Below are 20,133 nucleotides of genomic sequence, written 5' to 3'. Positions count from 1 at the left end.
ACAGATATTCGTTGTCCCCAGACAATGTATCCCTTTTACTTTGATGATCCATCAACTTTTCATCTATAACCACCATTAGGTTGACATTAGTGCTTTTGAAATGTCTCTACAACTTTTGGATAGATTGTCATGAAATGTGGTACTTACATTCATGTCACTCTCAGAGTAAATTGTGATAACTTAAACAAGCTGGTTTTTCTGACTAAATCTTGGTTTGCCCAATTTGGTTTGAGTACTTAAGATTCCCATCAGCCTCGGCTACATTTTTGTGTTTCGGTGCTACAAGTGACAAATTAAAGGAAAAACTGGTACAGGTCTGAATGCTTGATCCTAGAGGGAAGGGTCCCTGCAAATCAATACAAAGTTGTTCTGAGTGATCACCTTTATCCTGTGATGAATCATATGCTCTGGCCTTTGCAATCACCAGATCTCAACCTAACTAAACACCTATGGGCAATATTGGACCAACATGTTAGACAGTGCTCTCCACCATTATCAACACACCAATATTGCTGTATTAACATATTCAATCAACAGATTTTTCAGCAGCACTTTCAGAAAATGCATCTCATGGCAAAATGGCTGTACTTAATATACGGTGCTCGTAAACCCTGGTGAGTCATATCCTTGGAAATGATGGATTAAGCATACAGATTAGATATGACTCACTAGCATGTAGTGGGAAAAGGTTAATAAGGTCAAACTCACTGGTCTACAGGGATCAGACACACATCTAACAACAGATTGAGAGGGAAAATGGAGACACTGGAAACAGACACAGAATGTTAACATTTTAGGATTGGAAACCATTGTTCTTTATGTAATACACTGCCTGGTCTTATGTGGCCAAATAAGAGTAATGAAAAAACCCACAAATGATCTGGTCTCTTTTGGTTTTCCGTTGAGTATTTAAATCCATAGAAACTGATTTGCCTCACTATGCAGATTATTAATAGTGCACATAAAATGTAGATTAACATTTCCTGTTAAGGATTATACATTGATATTAGTCACTGGGATTGTCTGAAAGACCCCATCTGACCCAGTGGTAGAGGTTACAGTAAATGGTGTTGATGTGGGAATATGCCGCCTGTGTGCTGGGATGTCTGCCTGGCAGATTACCTGGATATTGGAAGGACTTTGGGATTACTGCACATGAGCCTGTCTGGAGGCTGAAGTGGCCCCACTGTGTCTAGAGGGGGGTGAAGGATATTCCCTGATGGTTTAGTCATCTCACATAAAGTAGTTAGCAAGCGTGATGCTGTAATGACAAAACTACAGTGCAGTGTATAGTTTTGTCCTTTTATTACTTTGGTTTGTTTGGTTTTTTTATAACAAATGTCCAAGATTTGACAGCAAAGTGTACAACATTTATACAACTGATGCTTTTTTACTGTAGCTTTTCTCAATGGTGTAGTGACCTTAATAGTGACACTGATGCCACAAATTGCATATGTGATGGATGTATTCCTATGAATGAATGAAAAGCCTGCTAAATAACCCAGAATACGTCAGTGTCACATACAGTACATAGAAACACAAGTGGCACATTTTCTCTGATTGGACCACTGGCTGAGTGATGTACATGATAATTGGCAGCTCCTCTTTGTTTTGCAGGATTATTATCGTCATAATACTAGACTACTGCACTGATGGCTTAAACCCTGATAATGAGCATTTGCACATTTGTCTCTTATTCACTCTATGAATGACAACAACAAAGGCTCTTTTACACATGCCCTGCAATCTTGCTAATAAACCAGGCCTCTTATTCAGCGAGTGTTGTTCTGTATTTTCCCTCTAAAATAAAAATATCAGGAAAATAACCCCCCCCCCCCCCCCCCCCAAAAAAAAAAAAAAAAAAAAAACCCTCAATGTTTCTAGCTCAGTCAGTTTCAGACATACTTCATGATTGCTACTGGAAAGCCTTGATATGCCTCAAAATAAACAACACCAACTGACTCCTAAATATCCTAAAATATATTTGCCAATGTTAAGCAGTTTTATACATTAAAAGAAGGCTCTTCATTCCATTTTTCTTGCTCTCCGTTGCTCTAAACAATCCGCCAGAAGGAAGAAAATCCAGTGAATGTCAGACTTCACTGACAACCAACTATCCAAAGATGCCAGCTGGGTGCATCAGCTTGAAACAGCAATGATGCTGCAAGCCATCTTCATTCTGCAATTTTCTTTCTAGACGAGAAAATGTGACTAAATTCTTCATCACCATTATCCTTTATAAAGTTTGATGTTTGACCTGCGCCTTTTTTGCCAGTTATAGAGGTATTCTGACCAAATGTCAACTTATTATCAGTGCTAAAATCCTTACAGCAATACCCCTGATTGCCCCATGATGTGACGACTGTTAGACTATAACAGTAGATGTTTGGGTGCACAATATAAACAATCTGGTGAATTAGTGAGAGAAAAAAGCACTGGCCAGGTGATACTGGTGTTGATTGATAGATTTAAAATATACATTTTTTAATTTTTCTATAACCCTCAATTTTACTTTTGACATTTTTCTATTTAAATGTTTTTCATTGTCACATGTTAGGCTGAAGTTTTTGTGTTGGTGGGCAACACCGAACACTTTGGCACAAAATATTTGCTGATGGCAATTTTAGTATCACACCTTCACTGTGTGCTGGTGCTTATTGGAGGTCTGGGTCATTTTGACCACTAAGTTCCAAGTTTGTCCTTCAGAGAGCACACAGAGCTGCTCAGCCTGGCATGTTATAGGATTAGACGTCGGTGACTGTGTCATGGATTAAAGCTCCATTCAAGAGCATAAGGCTTTGCACTGGCAGGACTGTTTCCAGTGGTGCAGTTCAGACGATGTGGAAGACATTGGCATAAAACAGCAACATTGTATTACAGGAAGGCTTAAAACCTCCCGTTATGACTAACTGATCACAGTTAGCGGTGAGAGAGCGGTGAGAGAGCATCTGGTGGTGCCGCTGAACTTTGTAACAGGAATGGTGAGGTAAAGTAATTCTTGGATTAGAAAAACATCAATAAAAGAAGTGAACAAATTAAATCAAAACATGTTTCATCTTAAAAAACAGTATAAAACATTTTATTGAAATTGTGATATTGTAACAGGTACAGGATCCCAAAGAGAATAAAACTTAAAATAAAAATCACAATGCAAAGTCTGGCTTCCCAAACTGAAACAGCTGTGCCCACTAACCAAAAGTATACATGTTTATTTAAGTAAGGTCATTGGATCTACAGTCTAACTGATGAGTGGATCTTCTTCTAAATCCTCCAGCGTTTGCAATAGCTAAAGCCCCCTAATAGACCTGGAGGAGTTGCGGTTGAGCTAAAGCCTGGTTACTGACGTCAGTCCATAGTTGTGTGAAGCCCAGAAAGGTGCTAAGCATGAGACAGCTTAGAGCCATGAATCCAAATGTGTACTGCAAATACCTAATCAATAATAGTTGTTGTTGTTGTAGTACTCCTCTCACAGGTGATACACACAGATAAGTCTAACAACAGGAACTTGGTTACATATAATACATCACATTACAGAATAGTACATTCTTGTTTTTATTCTACAATCTCACAATGAATTTCACACAATACAGATTGACAAGCTTAAGTAAGAGAGACAAAAGTCCAACAAAATAGACCCTGAAATACTCACCAAGTGGTGAACAGGCTACAAAGAGTACAACACTGATTTTTTTTCTCCTTTTAAATTAAAGACAACGTCTGCACATATGTCATCTCAGTGAAAAAACTGAAACCAGCATGTCATACATCAACATGTTCATCAGTCTTTGTCAGTGGCACAGTTAAGGGATGCAGAGGGAAACGGATTGCTTCACTGTTGCGCCGCATGTACGCGTGGCCGCTGATAGGGTACCACATCTCTGTGAAGGTGAGGTTGGCCACGGTGATTTCACATTGACCCAGGACCTTGAAGCCCGACTTGCGGTAGAAGGGAACGAGGACGTCTTCACACATTAGCACCGCTCGGCGCACATTGGGCAGGCAGCGGAGATACTGCAGGTAACGCCACATCAGAATCGGACCTTTACCCTGCTGCCTGAAGGTGCGATGGACAGCCAGCACGTGGATGTGAACGGTGGAGCCACGGGGCTTATGGAGAGTCAGCGCATCCTGAGAAACAGATGGTTGGATGTCATAATTAGAGCTCATATGTATATGCTATATATTTGTTTTTAAGAAGTAAACGATGAACTAGAAAGGTGGAGACATGCAGGATGTCTTACTGTAGTGAGCCTGTCCTGGTCCCACAGAGAGCCGATGATAAAAGCCACCAGCCGGCCTTCCTCAAACCAGCCCATGGAAAACTCCGGACACAGCGTGAGGAAATGACGCACCTCATCCAGGTGAAGGGGGCACTCACCTGACACCGAGATAAATGCTGGGAGAGAGAGAGAAAAAGAGAGAGAGAAAAAGAGAGTTAGAACAGCACATGCGCTAAATGGTTCCGTACTACTTTTACGCACACTTAAGGCGGCCCAAATCGCCCAATAAACGTACTGCTGAGTCTGGAATATAGATTTACCACAATCTCTTTAAAAGTTAAATAAAAAGAATATCTGTCAACTAACTTAAAAGCAGAAAGGAAGGAAATCTGTCGATGCACCAAATGGTTTTACGCAAAACTCTCCATTTTGACTCAGCAAAACTTCAGAGCGGATTTGTGCCTCAGCGGAGCGGATTTCTGCTTCAACATATGACGGATAAGACGGGTCTCTTACCTTCACGCTCGATTTCAAAGACGCTTATGGCATCTTGTGTGTTGAGCGGCCGGACTTCGCTTGCGGGAAGCGTGTGTCTCCTTTGCATACCAGGCGAAATGGAAGGTGATGGCTGCATTGGTTTGATAAAAGGCTGTGCGCCCACAACAGACATCATACGGTTGTACTCTTCTCCCTCCAAAAAAAGTTGTGTTGTCTCCTTCTCTCCCGCTCCGCAGGAAGCACCTTTCAGGCCCTGCGAAGAGAACAGGATGGTTTGTGTCCGTATTTATAGAACAGCTTCACAGGCTGTGATTCACTGGCCGATTTGCATTTGAATATTTGATGTCAGACTGAAGGTCACAACTGTGTAGGGCAATTTGCTGAAACCTACAATTAACTCTGTTTATTGTTGCGTTTGGTTTTTGTCTCTAAACGACATTGACAGATAATGACAAAGTGGTTTTCACTGAACCATCACCTCCGGCCCATTTAAAGCAGCTTTACGACACATGTTGATGTGCAGCAATACTGCGGCAGTTGAAAAAAAGTTTCATATTTGACAAAGTTCCACTAAATTGAACTGCTTCTGCCACATTTCCTGATATCACAAATACATGGTCTAGTTTAGGGTATGCGTAAAAGTGGCACAGACGCACTATTGGTCCTCATAGATTTCTGCTCCGTTATTGTTTCTAAATTTCATGAATAAAACAATTTTTAAAAGCCTACAAATTAAATCATGTAAATTAGCACCACCTTGTCTCACCATGATTTTCCCCCCAGCGCAGCAACAAGACTACAGGGTCACTTACCGGAGGAGGTTGAGGTGTATGTCAGGACGTTTTGTTCTTCTGGTTGAGCAGCAGCTCTCTGTCTCCGTCTCTCCTACTACACGACAGACGTCCCAGACGTCTCATTATGGAGTGATTATTACTATGAGTCACATGATGAAGGATTATAGAAGTTGTTTCCACAACTCGGCGCATTAGACACCTTATCTCCTCTCTGACAGAGCGCATTCTTCTGGAGAAAGTGAACGCCGTGTATCAGAAATCTTTGGGGTCTTTGATTCATTTTGACAGCTTTGGTTAAGCTTTCTGTTTTTCTTCAGCAGGCGCACCATAATACTCTTTATCAAATGAATAGAGACGTGAAGACAAAATGAACACTAGTGTGGTGTATCATTTTACCAGTTACAGCAACCAAATCATTTTCATTTTATTCAGGTATTTGAATCATGAATTTCTGTTTCCACAATGTGGATTTAATTCAGTGGAATTATTGCCCGTGCATTTACTTTACCGTACAAACACAGACACACACACACATAGATACACACACGAAAATGTTTGTCGCTGTCATACACACAGGTATTATGTTTCTGCAAATTATTTTAAAAATGTATAATATTACTAGTATAATAATACTAGTATAATATTACTAGTATTAAAGTAGCTGATAACTCATCATGAACTGATGCACAGATGATCACTGTCTAATCCAAGCCTTTGAAACTTTGACTTGAGTTAATTGCATTTTCAGAGGTGAGTTACAAATACAATGGAAGTGAATTGGACTCCATAGACTTTAATGCATTATATAACCCCTACTAATTCATAAACTGTACATAATGAGCATACAGTTTATCAGTGTATAATACTGAGCATATTGCAATATGAATGGACTTTACTGTATACAATAGCAGATATAAATACAGTCGGTCTATTGGATTGTTTTTAAATCTTAATAACTCAAAAAGTATAAAAGTTATCAATAAGAAAAGTCATAGCACCCATCTACAAAGAATCCTGCACCCTTTCACAAACATCATGGATCACTGTTGTGACATCCAAGCAAAGAAAACCAGTTTTCCCACTAACAACTCATTTCATATGCAAATTTATGAATATTTTATGAAAATACATTGACCTTCACAAAATTACGCATGTTTCAGTATATGAACAGTATATGTGGCGTACATGTGTTTTGAGTTTTGATTAAGCAGAAAAAAGGCACAGAAGAAGAAGAAGAAAACAAGAGAACATGAGCTTTCAGCACTCACGCTAAATAATTACAAGTCGAGACTGACCTACTGTCAAACCCAATACTGGTCAAGAGAGCAATGTTTGGTAGCACTGAGGAAACAAGGCAGAATACAGTCACATTTCTATATTCATATGCAAGCAAACAATCCTAGCATAGGAGTGGAAAAATACTATTCAGTTACAGTTCAACTAACATAACTAAACTGATTCATACGATAAATATGTTGTAGATTGATGGAAAAATAAAGTCAGAAGGTTGTTTGCTTTCATCATAATCTGTTCTTTCAGATATTGCAGTGTTGTTTATATTAGCATTCGGAAGCATTTGAAACAGCTAAATACTGGTCCAACTGAGGATAATTATCATGTTCATCCAGACATGTGTGCAATCACTGCATTACGAGCAGGTGGATGAACACCATCAGAAAAAGGTTTTACTTATTACTAATGTGTGCACAAAGTTTTTTTTGGGGGGTTTCTGAAGTAGTTTATACTCAATGGAAGTTGCTATTAAACAGCCCTGCAGCTTGATAAGGAGGGGTAAGGCAGAGTAGTGCTTAACTGCGGTCCAACTGCTGGTGTCTGCTAAGGTTTAGGGTTGAGAAGTAAGGTCAGGATGTGTTTTAGGTATTCTCGTTCAGGTCATGCAGTGTGCGGTTTGGAGAGAGCAGATCTATTCAGGACTTTAAGTGCTGAAGAGGCCAGAAGGGGAACAAGAGGGTCCCTATTGAAGCTGGAAGTGTCTGTGTTTTTCTGGTGGGGCTGAGAGGTGATGTGTAGATGGGGAGAGCAAAAAGTTAAGGCTTTTTCTCCTCTACTCTGGCTGGGGCGCTGGTGTCTCGTTGGCGTTGTTGTCGGTGATCTTGTTTTCCAGCTCATCATCGGACAGGAGGTCCAAGGAGGAAGTTCCCTCCACCTGCAGTGGACGTCTGCCTGAGCGACTGGAGGAGAAGCTGATGGGGCCGCCCCTCCTGCAGGAGGAAGAGGTGTAGAAGTAAAGGAATAGTGTTGACACCACAGGCCAAAGTTAAAAAATAAGCAAAGAGGGAAAAGATAAATATAAGAAAATTGACCCCCATTCATCAAGCTGACATATGTTCAAAGGTACAATGTTTGACCTAATTTCTCCATCAAACCCTCACAAAATCTTAACAAGTGAAACACTACATCACTTTATTTGTTGTCCATTTAACAGTTGCTATATTATAAATGACAGACTGTGTAGAAAAAAATAATTAATTGCCAGCTGAGAGTGAATTCAATAATTCTTTTGAAAATTGATAATGGCTAATACTTACATGTGAGTGTCACAGAATAAAATACAATAAACAGTGAATGTCAGGTAGTGGATGCTTTGGTCTGCTTCAGCGTACCTGAGGCGGTTCTTGAGTGTGTGCACCTCACGGCTCAGACCCTCGCTGGCCTCGGTGGCGTCATCCAGCTCTCTCTGCAATTTCCTGCGTGATGCATTGGACCTCGTGGCCTCCTCTTCAGCCTCCTCCAGCTGACGCTTCAGCTGCTTCATGCGGGAGTTACCCTTCTCCACCTTCACACACACAAACACAGAAAAAAACAGAAAAAAAAACACAGAAAAGACATTTAAGCGCTCGTCTAGATTGTAACAGATGCTTTAGAACCGCTAATTCTAGCAGTGTTCATATCAGCAGTGACAGACATACCTGTTCTTTAAACTGGTCGGCATGGCGACGCTCATCCTCAACCTGCATGCAGATTTCTTTCAGCTTCTTCTCGGTTCTTCTCACAATCTTGTTGGCTGTTGCTCGCTCCCTTCAATGAAGAACAGGTGAAGGTTATAGAAAAGGTGCAACATTTAGTGTTATAGGCAAAAATCTATTATTTTATGAGTTTGACTCAATTTTGAACTCAAAGTAATAGGGTTTTGAAAAGTGCTCTAAAATAATGTTCATTCATCTAAGCAAGGAGGAGAGTGTAATGTAATTTCTCACTTAGCCTCCTGCTCCAGCTGTTCCTCCAGCTGCACTATCTTGGCCTCCAGGGCAGTGATGGAGGCCTTAAACCTGCTCTTCACCGAACCCTCGAGCTCGCCCAGCTTGGCTCGCAGCTCCTTGTTTTGACGCTCCAATTGCTGGCGAGCATTCTCACTCTTCTGGCCTGTGCTGCGCTCTGCACTCAACTCTGTTGTCAGTGTGTCCACCTGGAAGAAGGAAGGAGGAGGAGCAGGTAATAGAGAGAGGAGGGCAGAAAAAGTATCATGTGTGAAAGTCATGTTATTTATAACTTGACTTTCATCTTTGTATTTTGTGAAATGTGTAAGCACAGGCTAATTAAAACTCTTGCCCATCTCTAGATGTAATATTAGTCCAACGAAAATAGGGATGAACAAATATGGTAAAAAGTATGATTGCAGTACTATTACAATATAACACCATACCTGCATGGTGGTCTTTCTGAAGCGGTCATTGAGTAGCTCCATATTACCCTGCTCCTCTTCCAGCTCCTCCTCCAGCTGGGCAATACGAGCCTCCAGCCTCCTCTTCTCATCCATCAGAGCAGACCTGAAGCATGAAAAGTAAGAATTATGTTGTTAAAATGTGACTTCTTCATCTTAAAAATTGGCTACTAATGCTGCCTGGAGATTATACTTATGGTTTGATACAAGCTAAATAATAGTAAAAGAAAGTTTAGAACAAGAAATGTCATGTTTGAGTGGGTGAGTCTAACTTACTTTCCAGAGGTGCTGTTGGAGATTTCATCTTGCAGCTCATCCCGTTCCTGCTCTGCGTGGCGCCGGCCCCTCTCAGATGCTGCCAGGTCCTGCAGAGAGAGGTCAAAAGTGAACCACAGGTCATCAGCACTTTAAACAGGCTTTATCTGCCATAAATCAACATCCTAAATAGCTCCAGCTCCACCATGCATCAGGCTGTTTTTTAAGAAGTTCTGTACCTCATGCAGCTGCACAATTTCAGCCTCAAGACTCTTGAGTTTCTTCTCATTTTCCTTGGACATGGCAAAAATATCATCTCTAGAAGCACGGGCATCTTCCAACTCCCGCTGGTAGTCCTTCATTTGGGCCTGAGGGAGACAACATATTGCTGAGAATGACTTCTGAATGTAGTGCTTAGAATGGGAATAGTATGAATAGATGATAAAGTATGAAGTGTAACTGATTCAAAACATATGTATCAAGTTCAAACCTGTAACTTGCGCAGCTGTTTGATGGCTTCATCTCGAGCCTTGTTGGCTCCTTCTATGTGACCCTCTATATCCTTCAAATCCATCTCCAGTTTCTTTTTAGCAGCTACAGCCAGACCTCTCTGCTTCCTCTCGTCCTCCAACTCTGCTTCCATCTCTCGCACCTGAGGGGAGCAGCCAGAACAAGATATTAGTGTTGTGGGACGTGTAGGATTTTCTTCCCCCCGTGACTTTCTCTTGTAAGTGTTTTCCAGCACCTGTTTGACCAGAGCTCTCTTCTTTTCATCATTCTGGTCATCGCGGCCCTGAAGGTCTCTCTCATACTGAGCCTTCATGGCCTGCATGTTGACCTCCAGACGCAGCTTGGCGTCCTCTGTTGCCTGCAGCTCGTCCTCCAGCTCCTCCAGCTGAGTCTTCATCTCTTCCAGCTGCTGCTCCAGAGTACGCTTGGATTTCTCCAACTCATGGACCTGACAATGAGGAGATACACAGAGGTTGATTGGTGAAAGAGAGATGGGGGTTTAGGAAGAGAGGATGGATGGAGAACGAAAAAGCACATTGCAACATTACAATAAATGTTTAATGCTAATAAAAATCATTTTGCAGATTTTTTTTTTTCATTTAAAAGTACTATACTTATTCTTTTTTTCATTTTTAGAATAACATTTTTTATTCCCACTGCTATCTTATATGCTTTATCGATCCCAACACTTACATTCTTGCCCACGTCATCCTTTGAGCTCATCAGATCTTCCATTTCGGCACGTAGCTGCTTGTTAACCCTCTCCAGCTCCTCTTTGGCTTCTAGTGCCTCGTCCAAAGCTCTGGTCATGGACAGAGCTTTGGTATCCTTCTCCCTGGCCTCCGCTTCAGCACGGTCACGCTCCTCAGCATAACGAGCTGAGATGCTCTTCTCCTCTGCCAGCATCTGCGCAGGAGGACATCAGATTGGAATTTCATGAAAATTATCTTGGCAATTTGTGAAGACGGTATTTTGAGGAAATGAATGAAATCTATCTAACCCTTACAGCTATAGGATTCACTTGTAATATTTAAAATATACTGAGGACAAATTAAGAAACTCACTTCATTCCAAAGTTGTTTTTCGAACCAAATATCTGTAAAACTCAGAATTTACTCACCTGGTCAAACTTCTTCTGTTTCTTCTCCAGGTTGGAGACGATCTGTCTCTGGTGATCCAGGTCTACAGTAAGATCATCCAGCTCCTGCTGCAGACGGGTCTTTGTTTTCTCCATCTTTTCAAAAGCGATGGTCTTCTCTTCCAGACGCTGGCTGGAAAGCTCCATGTCCTTCTGCAGCTTCTTCTTTATCTCCTCCAGACCCTCGATTGTTCCAACATCATCCTCCAGCCTCTTCTTGCTCTCTGTCAGCTACAAACAGAAAAAAGGAGATATTCAGAAAATAATAAACAAAAGTATGACTTAAACATTGTTGGCTGTTTGTCCTACCTGTGCCTGTATGGTCAGCATCTGTTTATCTAGATTCTTGCGCGCCTCCTCATCCTCCTCCTGTTGCTCCTGCAGTGCATTCTTCTCCTCTTCTAACTGGCGTATACGACTGCTGAGGTTTAGTTTCTGACGAGTCTCCTCCTGGAGCAGCTCCTGAAAGAAAATGAATATTTGTCCAGTTAGTTTAACAGAAAATATTCATTAGTTTTTACATGATGATTCATGCCCAGAGACTGTTTGTCACCTGTGTGTCTTGTAGCTGACTCTCTAGTCCAGAGACATCTTTGGTCATCTTGATACCCTTCCTCTCTGCATCTTCCAGCATGGTAGAAACATTGTCCAACTCAGTCTGTATGAAGAGGTACAAAGGTTAAACCAGTCTGTCAATTTAAGTTAAATGTATTGTTATAAATAAGCTTGTCAAAGAACAAAATCCTAATTAAAGAAGCACTTCAATCTATTTGTGTTTATCAAGAATTTATGATTTAATACAATAATTAATGTAAACTCACCCAAGCACCATAACATTAACACAAACCTTATTACACAAATTACTTAAATTTTTCTCCATTAATTAAAATAAACAAAATGCTTGTAATTTTGACCGATTATCATATTTGATTATCAAATTCACAACTATTACCAACTTAGCAACTTTCAGTTAAACTGCAATATGGTCTCCTTTCATTTTGGTTGTACACTATTAGTAAGAAGAACAATCTACCTTAAATATAGGGGAACAGTTCAGGGAAATTTCTGAAGTATATGGCAAGGTTTTACAATCAAGAAATACATTTATATTTAAGTGATTATGGCGTCTTCTGTTAAAAAAAAAAACAGAAGAGTTGAAGATATTGACATGCAACCTGAAGTTTACTATTAAAAATAAAAAAGTCATTCTGCAGATAGAATACACCCCAAATACACCCCTCTCTTCATGCTCCTTCAGATGCTAAGCCCCCCAAATTCATGGATGTGCGATACCAAGGCAACAACCAAAAGAGAAATATGGCAGAATCCAGAGCGATGCGTCAGCTGTACAGTCACTTCTGTTCCCCTCATCATACATTATCAGGAGCAGAAAAGAAATTTCATGTCATGTGAGCACATGAGATCACTGACTCTACACTTCATGACAATATTTCAGTATAATTCAAAATATATGGTTTATTTTTTTTCTCATAGTTGGCACCAGTTTCACCTACAACATTGAATTCCATCACTATTATGGGGAAATTGATTGTATCCATTTTACTTGGACTGATTCCATTGTATTAAATCAAGAGTGTTTGCACCCCGCCCTCACCTGCAGTTTGTGTGTGCGCTCAGCCAGTTCTGCTTTGGACCTGTCTCCCTCCGTGACCCTGGCCATGTACTCCTGCAGCTGACCTTCCAGTTTCTTCCTCTTGTGCTCGGACTCTGTCTTGGCCTGCTGCAGGCCCTTGACCTCGTTGGTCAGCTCCTTATTGGCGCTCTCCTGGCTCTGCTTGGTCTTTTCCAGATTAGCCTTAAACTAGACATAATGAACAGCAAACATTAGTTTAGTCACATGATGAAGTGATGTCTTTCTCTCTTCGAAGGATGTGATAATCTTGTGCTATTAAATTGTGGATTGTGGAAAGGTATTTCACCCTCTTGGCCTGCTCCAGCTGTTCAGACAGCTCTTCCAGGGCAGTGGAGTGCCTCTGTCGCATCTCCTGGATCTGACCCTCATGATTTTTAGTCTCATCTTCAATGGCTTTCTTCAGCTCTGTAACTTCCTGTTCACGCTTGGTCCTACACAGAATAAGGACATATAATTACTTATTATTACAGAAAAGACTTAACGTTCTTGTTTCCGATGCACCACTGTCTGTGATATAAATGTAAAACAAGTAAAAAGATGCAGAATACAGTACCTCAGCTCCTGCTGGGCAGCGGTTGTATCAAGGGTGTCCTCCAGTTCTGTCTTAAGGGCCTCAAGCTCTTCACTCAAGTCTCTCTTGAGCTTCTCGGCCTTGTTCCTCGACTGTTTCTCAGACTCTAGGTCCTCCTGCAGCTCAGACAGCTGGGCCTGCATCTCCCTCAACTGTTTCAGAGCGTTGTTCTTCTGACTAACCTCGTCTTCACCCCTGTTCAACATCGAGAAAATTGAAGAACATGCGACAAGATATCAGATACAAAGTGAAAAAAATTGACTGTGATGGTATGATTGAAAAAAAAATATTACTAGGGAACTCACTGCAATTTATCACACAAATTACACTGCAGCCTAAATTTAATTTCAGTATCATTAGAAAACATATTTCATTAGTTTTACATGTAAGCCTCAGATTACCTCTTGAATAATGCTTTATAATTGGCCATATGCAATTTTTTCTCCCTGCACAACATGTTAATTCAATAATTCTGTGAGGTTACCTTGTGTGTTAATTGATAAACTTGCTTGAAAACACACATTCAGTTCCTTGAGTGGAATCATCTGCTGTGTGGCCACTGGGTGGCAGCAGAGACAAAATCATTGTTTCATAACATACTTGATGCCCTCAGTTTTCTTATGATGGAGACTCCTAAATGAGCTGCATGCAGTAATGGCTGCGTAGATTCATGGTTTTAGACTTACAAAGACTCATTAATACCACATGAATTACACGCACACCCATCATACAACACAAACACATTCCAATGCAGTGATAACCAGTGAATGAAAATATTTTGTTGAGGCAGCCTGCAGGACAATGAGTCTCACAGGCTATTTTTTTACTAAATTATAAGATCTCTGCTGTGTACGTATCTGGAGTGTTGTCAATCCAGTAAAGTGTGTCATATTAACAGGTGTGAATGCATCTTGCAGTAGTGTTTAGTGTGATGACTGTTCTGCACAGCTATGCAGCACTTATCTCAGACTGATTCATGCAGCACAATCTCAATGACTCAAAACTAAAACTCTGGAACCTATATTTAGCTCACAAGTTATGTAATACTATTATTGGTGAAGTGATGTGACCTGTACTGAACTGTTTTTGCTTTATTGTCCTTTAGGTGGTTCCAGTCTCTCCTACCTAGCCTGCATTATCTGCTGCTCGTCTTCCTTCTTGCCCAGCAGAGTTTTTTGCTCCTCTATCTGACCCTGTAGCTCAGATATCTGGTCTTGGAAGTCGGTTGTTTCCCCATCCAGCTTCCTCTTAGCCTTCTCTAGCTCCTGACGGGTCTTCTCCTCTTTCTTCAGTCTCTCTGAGTTAGAAATAAGAGGATACAATGATTTATTAAAACGCCAAGAAACATGTTGTCATGGTTGAGTGGTAAAAATGAATTGGTTGAAAGTTTAAATGCTCATGTATTTTACAAGCTTTAAGTTTACTCTGCTTAACTATTTTAGGCATTCTGTATATTAATTTACTCCTTTACCCTCCAAGTCGGTTATCATCATCTCCTGCTTGTTCTTGACCTTGCCCAGGTTCTTTGCCTTCTCTTCCTCTTCAGCTAGCACCGAGGTCATCTCATTGATTCTGTCATCCAGCAGTTTCTTTTCCTGAAGATGGGAAAGAGGTACAGGCAGGTTAGTACACAACCTCTCAAATTAACATTAACATGTTTCAATACTCTGAAAAGGTTGATACAGACAGTGAGACCCTCCATCTCTTATTTAAAAGCAATCTTCACAATTCTACAAGAAGGCTCTGACCCTTCACTTGAATATAGACCCTTTTCTCTCACCTTGGTGAACTTGGAGTTCTGGTCTTCTAGTAGCAAAATATCTTCTTCCAACTTCTTCATTTTGGACTCAGCTGTCACTTTTTCCAGCTGCAGCTTCTGCCTGGCAGCTTCCTCCTCATCCAATTGTTCTTCCAGGTCCTACACACACAAGTAGTTAACCATAGCAAACATATTTTAGTTTTTAACGCATTTTAATTACTAATCTTTTAAGGTATAAAATAAAAATTTTCAGCAACAAGAATGTATATTTTCACATCTCTAGGACACACCTGGATATGGGACTGCATCTTCTTCTTCTCATTCTGCACGCCCTGGCCTCTTTCTTCTTCTTCTTCCAGCCTGGACTCCAAGTCATGGAGGATCTCCTCCAGCTCTTGCTTTTTGGAGGCCAGGCGAGCTCTCATCTCTTCAGCCTCTGCAAACAGCTCTGTCTCTGCCTGCAGCTGTTCTGCTAGTATGTTCTTCTCCTCCATTAACTGTACATAAATAATGTTAATGCCTTCAACTATGCATCATAAAATTGTCAAAGTAAATTCATGTTGTTAAAATGTGTCACAAACAGAGTATTTTTTGTGGTTGTAACTGACCTGTTGGTGTTTCCTCTCCATCTCCACCAGCTCTCCCTCCACCTTGGTCTGCTTCTCCTTGACCTTGACCAGTTCCTCATCTTTAGCCTGCATCTCCTCCTCCTGCCTGGTCACCTGCAGCAGAGGCTTCACCTGCAGGTACGGATGAACACAGACGTTACAGAGTATGAGACGGATTCTAGCTGCTATGTCTGAGCTAGATTATAAATGGGAAATTATAGTATCTCTACTGATAAATCTGACCAGTTCTCCTCTGGACCTCAATGTTGACACAACCATCGTTACCATGAGAGTAGTTGACAGCGTGCATGTACATATAAAAAGACACACACCTTGGTGAAGAGTCTCCACCACTGCCAGTGACGCAGTTTCAAGTATGCAGCGCAGTTTCTCTGGAGAACCTTCAGTGCACTGAGCTGCTGCTGCTTCTTGGCAAAGGCTCTGAATCATCACAATGAGAGAGGAAGAGAACAAATATTGAAACAACAGTCAAATCAAATTTAGTGTGATTAAATCTTCAAATTAACTCTGGGCCTTTATAAATAGTAGTAAGCCCTTACTTGCGTGCCAAATATCCTCGACAGACGGCCTGAAAGTAAATTATGATGTCAGTTATCTTCAGGTCCCTCTCCTCCTCCAGATGGGCCAGGACTCCAGCCCTGAAGAAGATCTTACTCTGGCCGATACGAAACAAGTTCCCATCCAGCTCCAGGGCTTTGATCTACCAAAGGGAGGTATAGATGTGAGATGGCTTAACCTTCGTGTCATCCTCCCGGGTCAAATTAACCCCGTCTGTTTTGACTGTTCCTTCTTTCTTCCCTTCCTTCTGTCCCTCCTCCCTCCCTCCTTCTCTCGTTCGGCCCTTCCTTCTTTCCCTCCATCCCCCTTTCTTCCTTCCTTCTGTCTTTCCTCCCTCCCTCCTTCTTTCCTTCCTTCCTTCCTCCCTCCTTCTTTCCTTCCTTCCTCTTTTCCTTTCTCCATCCTCTTTCCTTTTTTCCTCTCTCCGTCCTACCTTCCTTCCTTCCTCCCTTCTTTCCTTCCTTCCTCCCTTCTTTCCTCTGTCCTTCCTCCCTTCTTTCCTTCCTTCCTCCCTACCTCTTTTCCTTTCTCCCTCCCTCCCTCCTTCCTTCTTTCCTTCCTTCCCTCCTTCCCTCCTTTCCTTCCTTCTTTCCTCCCTCCTTTCCTTCCTTCTTCCTCCCTCCCTTCCTCCTTTCCTTCCTTCCTCCCTCCCTTCCTTCCTCCTTTCCTTCCTTCCTTCCTCCCTCCCTTCCTTCCTCGACTCGAGGACAACAGAAGGGTTAAATGAATAACTGTTCTTTGTTATCTGGCAATTGGGCTAGATCATTCACAAAACCAATTTTATATTGATCAATTCCTGCTTTAAAGATAAAGTCATTCTTAATTTTTTTTATTTGGACAGTTTTTACAACTGATGAACATTTGGATTATTTCATTGTCTTATTATAACAGTGAAAAGGTCATAATAAATGAAGCACTTTGTTTCAAATATGAGTCTTGTGACTCTGAGGCGAAATCATTTCTGTCTTAGACACAAGTCCTTACCATTCTCTCACAGGCCTGCTTGCCATCCATGAAGCCTTTGGGAATGGCATTAGGAGTGAGGATCTCATACCTGGACACAAAGCAGAGAGAGAAGTCCATTGTGAGGACAGTGAGTCACTCGGACAGTGCTAAATTTGTTACTTTAAAGTGGCAAAAGCTTTATAGCAGAACAAGGGAGAGAAAGATGTAGAGTTTTGAGTCTCTTAAATGACAGTTACAGACCTACAAATATCAAACTTTATCAATGTGAAAGAAAATCTGAGACCGGATCCATCTTTTATTAATACAGTTCCAAAGCATATTGTTAGGTTTCTGAGAGCCATATCATGTCATGTCTTATACCCTATTATTTATCTTTTTTATGGCAATTATGTTATACAAGTTATAAGCTTTACTGAATCACCAAACTTTTCCAGACTTGTACAGGTGATGACCCGATGTTAACTGAGTTATAGGTACACCATTACCTCTGTCTGAACTCCTGGAAGACAATGCGATTAGGGAAGCCCTGTCTGCAGATACGGATTCCCTCCAGCACACCATTACACCTTAGCTGGTCCAGAACTAGGTGGGGGTCTAGTTTACCAGCCTGGGTGAGGAAGGTGAACAAGAAAGGAGAAAGCAGGGAGGAGATGGGGAACAAGAGAAGGTGAATGAAAAAAAGAGGAGAATGGAAATGAAAAAAAAGTGAGAAGGTTAAAGAACAAACTTTACATCTGGGCAAAATCCTTTAAAGCTGATCACAAGTAAGCTTTATCTATCAGTACAATCAATATCTATCAGTGTGACCATCTTGGGACAGACCCTTTTTTCATGGTTTGGGATGATGCAGCGGACAAAGTTGGGATTGGTGTTCCTCAGTGTGGCCATCAGCTTAGACAGCTGCTCCTTGTACAGCTGTCCCACAGTGCGGAACATGCCCTTCTTGGTCTTGTAGGCCGCACCGAACGCTGTCTCATTCATGCCTGCAACCTGGTCCAGACCCACTATTCGGTCAACTGGTGATGAAAAATGAGATAGACAGATAACTGTATTAATGGAAGGATAGATGCAGCAGATGATGTGATTTTTGTGATGCTGGTTCTATTGATAGATGTGTGTAAAATACATCAAAGTGATGCACTGGAGTAGTTATAATATGTAGAAAAGAGAAAAGCCAACACATTCTCTTTTAGGTTTTGTACTAGTGTTTAAATCCAATGTAGATACTGATCAGGAAATGTTAAACTGAGCAGGATTTGCTCTTTTCTATTTTTCTGAAAAAGCATGAAGACAGACAATGATGTTGCAGCTGCTCTGGAAGCAGTCACATCAGCTGTGATCAGAGACCATCAGCTGCTATTATCCTTTTTCTCCCAGCCAGCCAGCTATCTTCCGAACAGTATTTCATTCAAAAATGATTTTTATCCCTTAATCATCACAGCAAGTATTTGTCCTGGTGCTCATCAAGCAGCAGTTGATTACTTAATACAGCCAGGACACAGAGATGAACTCATTATGTAACATACAGGACATTACCATACTGCCAAAACAGGGAGGTTATCATTTTTTTTAAATTTCAATCACTGGAAAAAAATTGCAACACATAGCAAACCCAAATAACAGGAATGAGCACGATTATTCCACTGATTCACTTTCATGATATAATCCTTGTATTTAAGTAAGTCCTGCCACCCATCTGTCAGCTATCCAATAAAAGAAAACTGACAACAAAATGAACAAAAACATCTTCTTTTATGTTATCTTTTCAATCCCTTTCATATGATCTGAAGCAGTACTCTGCACCAAGACACTAAAGAGAATTAATACTGGTGACACAAGATGAGACTTTCTGAGCACCTAAACAAAAACAGTCATATCAGCAGCGGTTGTGACCAATTTTCACCCAGAAACTGAAAACAGTGTCATTGCTACTCTGCACATCTAATGCTACATCAAGTTTCCTCTGCAAGTTGGTTGTATGTAACTACATTTCAACAGTTTTGCACTGTGTATCATTGCAGCATTTCATCAATAATTACATTAGCTGCATTGAAGTTGAATATTCATGGATGATATACAAATTACATCCCATCCCTTTATCATCATAGCACTAATAATCAAAGGTGATAAAACATAATAGGAATAGAAGCTAAACCCCTATTTTGTTTCAATTTCTTCAAAATTAGTAACTTCTGCTCAAATCCAGACATGACACTATTAAGATATTCTCAGTTAAACCTTCAACTGGATGACAATTCAGCAACACTACATTTCTCAGAAATGCTAATAAAAAAAGATTAATAACAGTGAGATAAATCAGATATCTGCTGTGAACGTTCTTCAAATATTCCATTATTAGTTACTGCCAGCAATAAGTAAGAGGGAACTTAAATCTAACCTGACGCGCCAGATGGTTTGTTACACAGAACCATCTTAGTCCTTGGACACTGTTTGGAAAAGGGCAGGCACTAAAAAAAATACTTGGCAGCTAATCCGATGAACCATCTGTCTATCACTGTCTTATCTTGTAAGGCAGCTGGATTCACAGGATCACACGAGAATCCTCACAGGACACTGATTGGTGGTTTCAGACATAAAGACATAACTTGAACCCTGACACGATGGATTCTCCTGGATCTTGTGATTTCGCAAATCCAGCTGCCCCGCAAGGTAAACTTAAATCATCTCTGGATCCAATGATCCTCCTAAAATTTAGACTATGCTATTTATTTCCATATGCTGTTTGCTCTGACACACTCTGGACTAGGTTTGTGGAATGCAAACAATATTGTTTGTCACTGTAATAAATTTAAAAGAACTGTATCAGCGGGTTACAAATCATTGCATCTTTACATAAAGTGTATCGAGGCCATTTTCCCTTTTTAGGTATTGTGATACG

General features: G+C 40.8%; 2 protein-coding genes across 3 annotated transcripts in view; both read right to left on the bottom strand.

Moving 5' to 3' along the window:
• Window positions 1-3,759: 3,759 nt before the first annotated feature.
• Window positions 3,760-4,893, bottom strand: LOC133999630 (serotonin N-acetyltransferase-like). The gene is made up of 3 exons (XM_062438880.1): window positions 4,737-4,893; window positions 4,242-4,396; window positions 3,760-4,128 (listed from the first exon to the last, which is right to left on the bottom strand). The coding sequence occupies exons 1-3, from the start codon at window positions 4,891-4,893 to the stop codon at window positions 3,760-3,762; spliced, it is 681 nt and encodes a 226-aa protein (XP_062294864.1).
• A 1,721-nt stretch (window positions 4,894-6,614) lies between these two features.
• The window catches only part of LOC134000217 (myosin-10-like), a 57,391-nt gene continuing 43,872 nt past the window's right edge, over window positions 6,615-20,133 (bottom strand). For both annotated transcript variants that reach the window (XM_062439556.1, XM_062439557.1), the window contains 26 exons: window positions 18,057-18,250; window positions 17,720-17,841; window positions 17,253-17,322; window positions 16,250-16,410; window positions 16,022-16,130; window positions 15,690-15,821; window positions 15,372-15,578; window positions 15,103-15,240; window positions 14,794-14,917; window positions 14,448-14,619; window positions 13,305-13,517; window positions 13,038-13,182; window positions 12,713-12,919; window positions 11,651-11,755; window positions 11,407-11,559; window positions 11,080-11,328; window positions 10,653-10,865; window positions 10,195-10,407; window positions 9,940-10,101; window positions 9,689-9,817; window positions 9,471-9,559; window positions 9,177-9,300; window positions 8,731-8,939; window positions 8,443-8,551; window positions 8,137-8,309; window positions 6,615-7,734 (listed from right to left, as the gene is read on the bottom strand). In XM_062439556.1, coding sequence (XP_062295540.1) covers window positions 7,578-7,734; window positions 8,137-8,309; window positions 8,443-8,551; window positions 8,731-8,939; window positions 9,177-9,300; window positions 9,471-9,559; window positions 9,689-9,817; window positions 9,940-10,101; window positions 10,195-10,407; window positions 10,653-10,865; window positions 11,080-11,328; window positions 11,407-11,559; window positions 11,651-11,755; window positions 12,713-12,919; window positions 13,038-13,182; window positions 13,305-13,517; window positions 14,448-14,619; window positions 14,794-14,917; window positions 15,103-15,240; window positions 15,372-15,578; window positions 15,690-15,821; window positions 16,022-16,130; window positions 16,250-16,410; window positions 17,253-17,322; window positions 17,720-17,841; window positions 18,057-18,250 — 4,079 coding nt within the window. In that variant the 3' untranslated portion in view covers window positions 6,615-7,577. The remainder of the gene's footprint in view (window positions 7,735-8,136; window positions 8,310-8,442; window positions 8,552-8,730; window positions 8,940-9,176; window positions 9,301-9,470; window positions 9,560-9,688; window positions 9,818-9,939; window positions 10,102-10,194; window positions 10,408-10,652; window positions 10,866-11,079; window positions 11,329-11,406; window positions 11,560-11,650; window positions 11,756-12,712; window positions 12,920-13,037; window positions 13,183-13,304; window positions 13,518-14,447; window positions 14,620-14,793; window positions 14,918-15,102; window positions 15,241-15,371; window positions 15,579-15,689; window positions 15,822-16,021; window positions 16,131-16,249; window positions 16,411-17,252; window positions 17,323-17,719; window positions 17,842-18,056; window positions 18,251-20,133) is intronic.

The sequence above is a fragment of the Scomber scombrus genome, chromosome 18 (genome assembly GCF_963691925.1).
Source record: "Scomber scombrus chromosome 18, fScoSco1.1, whole genome shotgun sequence".
NCBI classification, from domain to species: domain Eukaryota; kingdom Metazoa; phylum Chordata; class Actinopteri; order Scombriformes; family Scombridae; genus Scomber; species Scomber scombrus.
Note: the sequence above shows the minus strand (reverse complement) of the source record. Positions and strands in the feature narration are given on the sequence as shown.